Genomic DNA, 12,506 nt, shown 5'->3' with positions numbered 1-12,506 from the left:
TTCATTTGATATTCGTCAATCCCGCATGTACGTACAAAAAACGAATCTTGAGACGAGGTAAATGAGTTTGAAATATGGGTATGTTTGGTAGTGAGAAAGTAACAGATCGGCTGAAAAGTTCGTATCGTTTCTATGAGAGGGCGCCACTAGAATTAAATCCATACCATTTTCAGTTAGTACCAATCTTCAAAAGATACGTGTATAAATTTGACAGCTGTCTGATTATTAGTTTGTGAGATATTGCATTTTGAGTGAAGCTACTTTTGTTATTGTAAAAAAAAATGGAAAAAAAGGAATTTCGTGTGTTGATGAAACACTACTTTTTGATGAAAAAAAGTGCCGCCGATACCAAAAAATGGCTGATGAGTGTTATCCAGACTCTGCACCGGGCGAAGCAACAATTCGTAAGTGGTTTGCAAAATTTCGTACCGGTCATATGAGCACCGAAGACGATGAACGCAGTGGACGTCCAAAAGAGGCTGTTACCGATGAAAACGTGAAAAAGATCCACAAAATGATTTTCAATGACCGTAAAGTGAAGTTGATCGAGATAGTTCACACCCTAAAGATATCAAAGGAACGTGTTGGACATATTATTCACGAATATTTGGATATGAGAAAGCTTTGTGCAAAATGGGTGCTGCGTGAGTTCACAATCGATCAAAAACAACAACGAATTGATGATTCTGAGCAGTGTTTGGAGCTGTTATATCGAAATGAAACCGATTTTTTTCGTCGATATATAACAATGGACGAAACATGGCTCCATCACTTCACTCCGGAGTCCAATCGACGGTCAGCTGAGTGGACTGCACGCGATGAACCGAACCGAAAGCGTGGAAAGGCTCAACAATCGGCCGGTAAGGTTCTGGCGTCTGTATTTTGGGATTCGCATGGTATAATTTTCATCGACTACCTTGAAAAGGGAAAAACCATCAACAGTGACTATTATATAGCGTTATTAGAGCGTTTGAAGGACGAAATTTAAAAAAAAACGGCCTTATTTGAAGAAGAAAAAAGTTTTGTTTCATCAAGACAATGCACCGTGTCACAAGTCGATGAAAACCATGCTGAAATTGAACGAATTGGGCTTCGAATTGCTCCCTCATCCACCGTATTCTCCAGATTTGGCCCCCAGTGACTTTTTCCTGTTCTCAGACCTCAAGAGAATGCTCGCTGGTAAAAAATTTAGAAGCAATGAAGAGGTAATCGCTGAAACTGAGGCCTATTTTGAGGCAAAGGACAAATCGTACTACAGAAATGGTATCGAAAAGTTGGAAAATAGCTATAATTGCTGTATCGCCTCTGATGGCAATTATGTTGAATAATGAAAACGAATTTTGGCAAAAAAATGTGTGTTTCTATTAAACGATACGAACTTTTCAGCCGAACTGTTAATGTTATTGGTAATAACATTTTTCATGATTAGTATATATGAAGGGCAATAACTTATTGCCTTTCATGTGTATCTTTTATTGAAAAAATAAATCCAAGACGCTTAAAATGTAGAACCGATTCAAAACGGCAGGCCCTGCGAAGCAGAACAGAGTCAAACCTACGTGAAATTGGGGATGAAACCGGGGTAAAATAATAATAATAATTGAAGAATCCAATCTGCGTGGTCACCACGTGATAGCGTTATGTTGATTGTTTTGACATATCCCATGTATTTAGAAAAAAATTTGACGAATTTTTCAATTTACTTGAGTTTGAAAGAATACAGATGGCAAAACCTCACAAATATGGGTAAGAAAAACGATTATTCACGTGTTGTCATCAAGCATATGATTTCAAATTGTCCTATACTCTTGACAATCTCGGATGAAATATGAAATTTTCAGTTCATATACAGATTTCATTTAGATGATAAAACATGAGTAAATAAACTAGTCATAAAACTTTTGATCATAATTTATCAATTAATCTCAAAATCCAACCCAAAAAACAAAGAATATCCCAGATATGAAAACAGTACCCAACCTCACTTCTTCGAATTTGGTATTTCATGTTACGATTTCTCCGTAAATATCAATCAAACATACCACGGAAAGTTACTGAATCATCAATGATCGATTTTTTTTACCAAATTTTCACACGTTTTTGTATGTTAGTATTCGATTCATAAGGAAAAAAAATCACCATCGCTTAGTTCAAAGCTCGCCACTCGGGCAGCGCAGCGATCGCAAAAGAGTTGATTGGATTCTACAATACAAAAAATACTTTAAATAGTAGTTCAATTTTTGAAGTTATATACGTTACAAAGTTTTTTTAGGCCAATCAGAGTCAACGCCTGAGTAAAGGTACTATGGAATTAACCTTAAGGTCACTCGCCTCTTTCGGCTAGAAAAAAAAACTACAAGGATCAGCCCCATGGGGTTGTTCGAGCCGTTGATGTGGAACAAGGCAACCAAAATTTCCAATGATTGACGTTTTCAATTAATCGTCACACTTTTTAATCCACCAATGCACAAGAGTCTGCTTAGATTGATCCTTATTAGGAATCAACATCGAACATGCGAAACCAGAATATAGACTATTTATCGTGATTTGTATTTGTTTCGTAGCCGACGAAATTACATCAATAGCCCAAATGTATACAATTAAATGTTTGTACATGCTTGCGATACGGATATCGATATTTAAGCTTCTCTTCACCAAGCTTGTGTTCAAATTTTGTATGCAAGCAGTTATTTTTATAGCGTTTCTCTACCATTACTACCATTTTGCGATTTTGGTTGAAGCGATAAAATATTTTTCATTATCAATCGAGTTCATCTTATATAAATTGAAAATTAATCTTATGCACTCGAAATTTACCCTGGGGTAGTGTCATTTTCTCAGGCGAAATGACATAACATGGGATTTCATCCAATCTTGCATGACACAAGCTCAGAGCATACCAATAAAAGCTTCAAATCGTTTATGGCACTTTTTGTCTTGCTGTGTAGCAACAACCTACCTCTAGCAAGCTACGCATGAGACTGAAACGTTAGCTATAATTTCGCTTCTATTTGTAGATTCGCGTGCTTCCAACAGTTTTGCTTTTGCTTCGATTGACCAATCAGAGCGCTGCTTTCGCTTTGATATATCGCTTACTCCTTCAAAACCGTCGACTATGGCAGGGAAATCCGGTTTGCCGGAGATTTTTTGCAGACAAAATAGGACACTGCTAGCTATTAATCAACATTTCAGTGATATACAATTAAAAATACATGGCTATGAACATTCAAATCAATGCGTAGAAATATTTCCAATCAAATGGTGACATGATATTAATAATTGATACAAAATTGACTGAGCTGTAATTGTTCAAAACCTGACCACATTTCTACGTGTACTTTTCTTGAGTTTCTAATTTGCACCGCTATATAGAAAACAAAAATGTGTTCCACATTAAAACATTCTGACCCTATGTGCGGAGGAATGTGGGAATCGGTGAGTGGCGTGAAAGACATTGACTCCAATTTGAAAAAATGTTCCATTTTTGACGAAGCGTTTCACTCGATATTATCGGGAGATTGAAAGCGTTACCTTAAGTTAAAGAAGCTCTTGAAAGCGTTACATATGAAAAAATTTTCTTTAATTTTGGGTTACTAATCATATAAGTTATTTTGTGGAAATTATGAATGTTAAAAAAGGTATAAGGGCAAGTAAACGAGTTACGATGCGTTACTTTTAAGAAAGTTATAGTTGTTGCGAAGTGTTATCTGCGTTATTTTTTAAAAGTTAAAGGCGTTACGAAGCGGTGCATGCGTTATTTTTTGGTAAGTTATAGGCGTTATGGAACGTTACGAAGTTTTACATTTTTATAAACTGAAGGCGTTACGAAGCGTTACATAAGTTACTTTTTAGTATGTTATAGGCGTTACATGCGTTACTTTGTAGTACGTTATAGTCGTTACGAAGTTTTATGATGCGTTACTTTTTAGTAATTCATAGGCGTTACGAAGCGTTACTTTTTTGCAAGTTATATGCGTTACGAAGCGATACTTTTTTGTGAATCAGGCGTTACGAAGCGTTACTTTTTTGTAAGTCATAGGCATTTCGAAGCGTTACATTCGTTACTTTTTAGTAAATTATAAGCGTTACGAAGCGTTACTTGCGTTACTTTTTTGTGGATCATAGGCGTTACGAAGCGTTACATGCGTTCTTTTCAGTAAGTTATAAGCGTTACGGAGTGTTTCGAGGCGTTACCTGATGGTACACACTTAAAACCATTTCTTGAGCTCGGCATAATAAAATGCCGAAACTGATCAGCAACACCTAAATTTGCTGATTGCTCAGTAATCAATACGCATGTTTCTGAACTTCGTTGAACGCATTCACTGATATTTCGGTAAAATGCTTCACTTTGCCGAAATTTAGCATAATTGCTTGCTGAATTTATCAGTAAACAACAGATATGCCGACATCAGCAGAGACGTTTGCCGAGATTTCGTAATATGCGCTAGCTGTTGCCGAGATTCAGCACGACAGCTGTCATTTATTGCCACGTTACATTTTCGCTACGCATTGCGCGATTATTTTCTAATGAAATTCTCGAGTGAAAAAATGGATAATTTTCGAAGAAACGTGGAACCAATTGCAAGTAAAAATATTGAATAAATATAGTGACATGTTTCGCTTTATAAAAAGCGACTTTATCAGATTACATTATAAGGGAAAAACACCCAACACGGGGCTCAAAGAGTCCTCGAGACAAAACTTTGGGGGATATGCGAAAAAATAACCCAATGCATGGACAAATTCAATAGATCAAAGTAAGTTTATTTTTTGAACAATACAGTATGTGCATCATTGAATATTGAAAATTTTTGTATATTTATTTTTATTTTCATATTTCCAGCTCGACTCAAGGTGGCCGCATCCGGAAACGCCGCTTTTTATTATGCTACATGTTTTAAGGTAGAGGCTTTAAGCACTACTGGCAATAAATTTGTAAGCCTCCTTTAAGTGTTAATAAAATGAACTTTTGATTCTGAATGGTGTGTTTATAATGTTTAGAAATTAGAAATAAAATTAATTGACTAGATTTTTAATTACTGATGATTCGGTAATTTATTTTTTTTCATTTTTTCGTTTTGTTGGATTGCCGAATATTCAGCGAACGTTTCACTGAGCAAACAGTAAATCTTATGCTGGCGATTTCGGCAATATTTGACGTTTGTCAAATTTGAGGGTGCCGAGGCGCTTAGTTATTTTATTTTTGCCGAGATGATTGCTGATTACTCGGCTGTGCGAATCTCGGCATTTTTTTGCCGAGACTCAGCTAAAAAATTTAAGTGTGTAGGTCCTACGAACTTTTGGAGTCCTGATAAGGACCGTTAATGGCTCAAGCATTTTGTTACGGATGATTACGTTTGTATTCAGGGGAGAAGGGCGCCATTCCAAGTCATTTGTAAGTTTGAACCTTGACTTAGAAGAAATCATTACATAAATATAATCGTAACACAGGTCGTACAGTCGCTCGTATATTTCAATATTTCGTACATCTCAATATTTGAGTGAAAGAAACTATCAAAATGCTGTACGGGACTCATTTCTTGCTTTTAGAAGAGCCAGATTGTGGAATTCTCTACGATATTAACAGATCGGCTGAAAAGTTCGTATCGTTTCTATGAGAGGGCGCCACTAGAATTAAATCCATACCATTTTCAGTTAGTACCAATCTTCAAAAGATACGTGTATAAATTTGACAGCTGTCTGATTATTAGTTTGTGAGATATTACATTTTGAGTGAAGCTACTTTTGTTATTGTGAGAAAAAAGGAAAAAAAGGAATTTCGTGTGTTGATGAAACACTACTTTTTGATGAAAAAAAGTGCCGCCGATACCAAAAAATGGCTTGATGAGTGTTATCCAGACTCTGCACCGGGCGAAGCAACAATTCGTAAGTGGTTTGCAAAATTTCGTACTGGTCATATGAGCACCGAAGACGATGAACGCAGTGGACGTCCAAAAGAGGCTGTTACCGATGAAAACGTGAAAAAAATCCACAAATGATTTTCAATGACCGTAAAGTGAAGTTTTTTTTTTTTTTTTTTTTTGTTTCAATTATAGAGGTTTTAACATTAATGTCATTCGCCTCTTCGGGCCAGAAAAACTTTCTGACCCTATGTGCGGGGTTGGGAATCGAACCCAGGCGGGCTGCGTGAAAGGCATCAACTTACCCATCACGCTATACCCGTCCCCTAAAAGTGAAGTTGATCGAGATAGCTGACACCCTAAAGATATCAAAGGAACGTGTTGGACATATTATTCACGAATATTTGGATATGAGAAAGCTTTGTGCGAAATGGGTGCCGCGTGAGCTCACAATCGATCAAAAACAACATCGAATTGATGATTCTGAGCAGTGTTTGGAGCTGTTATATCGAAATAAAACCGATTTTTTTCGTCGATATATAACAATGGACGAAACATGGCTCCATCACTTCACTCCGGAGTCCAATCGACAGCCAGCTGCGTGGACTGCACGCGATGAACCGAACCCAATGCGTTCTCAACAATCGGCCGGTAAGGTTATGGCGTCTGTATTTTGGGATTCGCATGGTATAATTTTCATCGACTACCTTGAAAAGGGAAAAACCATCAACAGTGACTATTATATAGCGTTATTAGAACGTTTGAAGAACGAAATTAAAAAAAACGGCCTCATTTGAAGAAGAAAAAAGTTTTGTTTCATCAAGACAATGCACCGTGTCACAAGTCGATAAAAACCATGCTGAAATTGAACGAATTGGGCTTCGAATTGCTCCCTCATCCACCGTATTCTCCAGATTATGCCCCCAGTGACTTTTTCCTTTTCTCAGACCTCGCTGGCAAAAAAAAATTAGAAGCAATGAAGAGGTAATCGCTGAAACTGAGGCCTATTTTGAGGCAAAGGATCAATCGTACTACAAAAATGGTATCGAAAAGTTGGAAGATCGCTATAATCGCCGTATCGCCTCTGGTGGCAATTATGTTGAATAATAAAAACGAATTTTGGCAAAAAAAATGTGTGTTTCTATTAAACGATACGAACTTTTCAGCCGAACTGTTGAACACTGTTCGGAAAATTTTTCTCGGACGTGAAGCAGAAAAATCCTAGCTTTATTTGCACTCGTTTGGTGCGAATATCGCACAGTGGAAAGTGCACAAAGCTAATCAAATTATTCTAGATTTGCACTAAACTGATTATTTTTTGTCTCCGACTTGCAAAGCAAGTGATAGAAGATTATTACCATTAGAACGGCTGATTTTGTATAATTACCCCCATCGTTGTCCACTTTTCGTTTCCTTTTTCTCCAATGCAAACAACCACCAGCAGGATGACTGAACTTAATTCTGAACCGAAATTTTTGATAGGGGTTTTTATTTTGGACTTGGACCTCGATTTTGGACCTGAATTCTGGACTGGGGCTTTAGACCGGGATTCTGGACCTGAATTCTAAACCCGGTTTCGGGATCTAGATTCTGATTTTGGACTTGAATACTGGACCTAGGCATGAACCATGATTTTGGACCAGGATCTGTATTATCAACCGAGATTCTAAACCTGAACACTGGACCGAGATTATGAACGGAGCTTCTGGGCCTGTATTTTGAACATGAATTCGAAACCGAAATTCTGCACCGGGTCTATAAACCGAGGTTCTGACCTTGATTCTGAACCGGAGTTCTAAAATTCGGATTGAAATTCTGGACCAGCATTTTCGTTTCGAATCTGGACCTGAATCAAAATTCTGAACAGGGACCTGATTTGTTTCAATGGTCCGGATTCAGAAGCTGAATTCTGGAACTAAATTTTATACAAGGACCCGGAATCTGGACATAGACCAGGATCATAATTTTGGACTATGGCTTGGGTTTCGGATCTGGATTGACCAGATCCTTCGTTTCGTCGTGGACCTGAATTATGAACGTTGACCTGGATTCTGGAAATTCTAAGCCGGAACTCTGGTGCTAATATCTTCACCTAGACTCAGGATCACGATTCTGAAACTGAATTACGGGGCCAGGATTCTAGAATTTGGTTTATGAGCCTGGACTAAGAACCTGAATTCTGAAGCGGTATTCTGAGCGGGGATTCTGGACCGAATTTCTGACCTGGAACTCTGGTCCGGGATCGTGATTCTGGACCTGAATCTGCATTATGAACCGGAATTCATGGACTGCACTCCTAGACTTGGATTATAGACCGGCACTTGTACTTTGGACTGAGATGACTTGGAACAGAATTCTAGATTTGATGCAGAATTCGTACTGGAGATAGGACTTGAGTTATGAGCCTAGATTATGAACCTGGTTAAGGGCCGTAATCCTGGATCTAAGTTCTGTACCAAAAGCAAAGTCTTGGCATTACATTCCTTTTGTGGAATTTGGCCTTTCTGTTTCAACAGACTTCGCAGCCGATTCTTAGCGTACAGAATCATTGCATGGCTAGTACTATGGATACTACTGACACTAAGAATCCTTCCAGCTCGGAAGTTCTGTGAGAGCTTCTCAATTTAAGACCTAGGCCTGGATCATAGAGATGGAACTGAATTCTGAATTCAGGACTTCTGGTTCTGGTTCTAGATTTTGGACCTAACATCTGGACCGGGATACGGAAACTGAATTCTGAATGAGATCTTTGCTTTCCGATCTGCATAATCCTAGTAGCCAGGAAGAGTGTGTGGCTGTCATCAATTTGTCACCTAAGAAAAAAATCAATTCAACACCCTCATTGCAGTGTTTTATTGGCAAACAATTCTCTTAGCTTCTGTTCTAAGTTCACAACAAAACCAGATGTGAAACAATTCCGAATTCAGCCTAAACATTTGCAGTTCCGATTATTACAGCCCTAATGTTAATCTTGTTTAGTGTCATCTACTTTTGTGTGTAAACTATTTCTACACTTTTTGTCTGTACAATATTTTGAGTGGTTTATTTTTCAAATCCGCAGTGACATGTTCGTATATTTCGGTTTCAATTTTGAGCATGCTAGTAGAAATAATACGTGGAAAGACAAAAATCAGTACGTTTTCATTTACTAATTCGCAAGTTACATATGTGTTTCGAAAAGGCACTTACTTAATCCTATCGGGAAGTATTTGGTCATACTCTTTGAACATGTATCTATTCTGGAAAATTTTCGATAAGAGATTAGGTTCAGGATTTTCATTGGCTACTTGGAGATAGATTCTACTTCATTTCTAAATTCGTCACTTTCGTTTTGATTATGTGGTAAACGATTCCTACCTGGCGCAATTTCCGACACTACAAAAATGATTAACTTGTTTTGGCATACATTTACATAATTGATTGTCGCTTTCAGAACCTAATTTTACGTTTGCCAAATTTTAAAAACGATAAAAAACATTTCAAAAACAAAATAAACATCACATTCTGCTATCAAAGCAAAAATTTTGTAGCTCCAAAATGCGTTAAAACTGGTTCGCCGCCCAACTATCAACAACTGGTGGCTGTGACCCTCTAGTAGTTATACATTCCGTCCACCAGAAAGTCCATCCGGCGATAGTGACGCGTTAGCCAGAATTCTTTCGCCCGCCGGTAAGACAACAGAAACAGCCCGATCAGCAGCGGTATCGCGAAGATCAGTGTTACCACCGGGATAACGAACTCCCGGTGACCGGCGGGAGGTCCTATCATTGCCACTGGGATGTATTCCTTGGACAGTTCAGCCAGTGGTTCTTCCACGTGTAGCCGTCCGTTTGCGTCACTGACACCGGCCGTCGTACCCAGTTTGGTAAGCAATACAGGTGAATCGTAGCCCGGTTTGGCCGCTTGGATTAATTTTGGTTCGTCGTCTACCGAATAGGTTATTTTTGGCTTCTTTGGGAACTTTGTTGTGGTGCTAGCGGTCGTCGTTGTCGTCGTCGTGGTGGTGGTTGCGGTCGTCGTCGTCGAACTGCTGGTGATTTTCCTCGTAGTTGTCTCAACTGCTGTTACATTGGAAGTGCTTGTTATTACTGCGGATGCATTGTTTGGGTGAATGGTAGCAGTAGGCGTTGTAGTGTTTGACTTGTTTATGTTTCCAGTACCCACTGCGATTGTATTATTGCTGTCAATGCCAACTTTGCTCGACTGTGGCAATGAAACGTTTTGCTGTTGCGCTTCACTGCTTTTTAACACTGCCGTTGCAGATATAGGCTCCGGGGTCAACACGGTTCCAGTCGTTGCATTTATGTCAACTCCTTTTCGAGCCATAATCCGTCCTTTTTTAGCATGTTCCTGATTCGGATGATCATCGGGAAATGAACTTTCCTCGAATGCTTCTATCACTTTCGAAACCGTGTCGTTTAACTTTGTCTGTAAAGCCAATTGGCTTTCGGTATGGTTGTTCGAAGTTTGGACCGTATTTTGTGGTTCTACGGAAACACCAGATGCTAGACCCAGAGGCAGTGCGAGTACCGAAATTGTCAGCAAAACAAATATCTTCAACTCCATTTTTATCGTAGATTCTCTCAGCCTTTGCGTACTATTTTCGTCTGCTAGTTTCGCATTATTATCAATATCAAACTGATACGCACTAATTGCAGTTTCACTTATCTAACAATTCAATGCCACTGAGTTTTGCTCACAAAGCACAACAGTAGTTTTGATGCTATTCGATTGAACGCGTTTTCCGTCAATATACGAGATTTACTGACCATTGAATAATATCTGTCAGCTATAGCTAGAGCCTCACTGAACTTCTCACTGCGACACTGCGAATCTCACTTCACCACGTGAGGAAAAAAAACAGATGGGAATGGAGAGGAGAGTGTTTTTTATTTTTATTTACGTCCTCTGTGTCTCTCTCTATTCGTGTGCATTACGAAGAGGTGGTAAGAATTTTGTCGTGTATATGTGTTGGTGATTCAGTAGAAGTCAGCCCACTGCTATGACGTCATGAAACTGTGGCCAGCATCATTATGCAAAAACCAAAACAATGAAGAAGAATGGCTAACAAAAAATTGGATATTACAAACTACTTGTCTATTCAGTACCCTTTACCGCACTTCCCCGCAAACTATCGATCAGAATATCATTACTACGATAAGGAAATTAAGATTTTACTCGATTTGAAATGCTCAAATGTTTGTTTACCAGACTCTGAGAGCTCTGATTACCCACCAAATGCCCTAGATGTTGGCTACGATAGCACTTGCTGCAGTGCCCTATCCTTGCTACCCCGCTGGTAGAAGTAGTTCAGAGTACACTGATGAAAATTTGCACGATCGATTCAGGGTAGAGTGTTCGGTTACCGGCACCCTTTTCTTTTAAGCTTATAACTTCTGACTAAGTGCACATTATGGTTGGTTGCGAAAATTTTGATAGTATCCGGTATTAAATCACGAAATAGATCGATTCCAATTCATAAATATTCAATCCACTCACCTTTTCGATTGATGCTCTTTAATTTATGATACTATAAAAAAAGTGAGAAAAAACTTGTGTCTGTTTGCTTCGATATTTGGCACAAAAAGAACGTGCTACTATTACACACACATGACATTTGTCGGAATAACGCTATCTGCTTCATGTCAAAAGTTACGGTGGGGTGCCGGCAACCGAACATCTTCCCCTAAACAGCACTTTAATCCAGTAGCCTTTTTCATTTCAATACAGAACCAATGCGATTTGTTTAAAGATTTCATGTGCAAATTCACTAAGATGCAGATTATTTTTCACTTATGTCGTTTTTCATTGATTCCACTCGCTCGGTGCCAGTGTTTTGCCCTGACAGCCGATCAATGAAACGGTTTTGTAAAGTTTGGTTTGCACGCATGCTGCTCGGAAAAGAAAACGGGTGCAAAACAGTTGCCCGCGAATTGCCCCGAAAGTGCATTTTTTTTCGTGCGGTGCAAATCAATGAAACACAGTGCACTTGTTTTGATTGCACGACTGCACGAAAAGTGCACGAATCGAGCGAAACACTCCACGAGTGTTCTCAATGAAAAACGACATTAGTTTTGATATGTTTTTCCGTTGGATGTGATGTTTTTCTGTTGAATTGAACTACGTGTTAAATTACACTTCATTTTCTAGTGGAAATAAATACTGCACAAATATGCTCAAAACACTCGGACAACCGTGTTTTAATTGACAAATCGACTTTTAGTGAAAATGAAAAAAAATATCGGTGACGACGAAATCGAGTTTGCCGGACGGACGCTACACCCTCATTCAACATAACTCAAAATTGAATGACACACCACTCGAATTCTCGGTTGATTTTTCAATAGGGCGTATAAGCAAGTGTCGGTTTCTCTTTAATCACTCTCTCTTTCGATTATTGTGATGTGATTAGAAAGATTTTCTTTGATATCACTATTCTGATTGAAAGTCGAAAGTTTCCGGTATCATTTCATGCAAAGAGTTGAGTTATAAACGTGGGAACCGCTTGGTAATTAATAGAAGAGAAAGTAAACAAAGAGAAACTGTCACTTGCTTATACGCCCTATTGAAAAATCAACCGAGAATTCATAAAAAGTGCACGTACTCTAAAGTTGAGTTACCACCTATCTACTCATTTTTGAG

The 12,506-nt window shown here is 38.6% G+C and overlaps 2 protein-coding genes across 2 annotated transcripts in view; both read right to left on the bottom strand.

The window, feature by feature from the left end:
* LOC131425629 (uncharacterized) overlaps positions 1-12,506 on the bottom strand; it is a 279,128-nt gene that overhangs the window by 123,429 nt on the left and 143,193 nt on the right. The gene's annotated exons all lie outside the window — the stretch shown is intronic.
* Positions 8,694-10,694, bottom strand: LOC131425633 (uncharacterized). Its single transcript, XM_058587679.1, has one exon. It carries the CDS (start codon positions 10,428-10,430, stop codon positions 9,456-9,458), a length of 975 nt encoding a protein of 324 aa, XP_058443662.1. The 5' UTR covers positions 10,431-10,694; the 3' UTR covers positions 8,694-9,455.

Source organism: Malaya genurostris, chromosome 1 (assembly GCF_030247185.1).
Source record: "Malaya genurostris strain Urasoe2022 chromosome 1, Malgen_1.1, whole genome shotgun sequence".
NCBI classification, from domain to species: Eukaryota; Metazoa; Arthropoda; class Insecta; order Diptera; family Culicidae; genus Malaya; species Malaya genurostris.
This window is presented reverse-complemented; position numbering and strand designations above follow the sequence as displayed.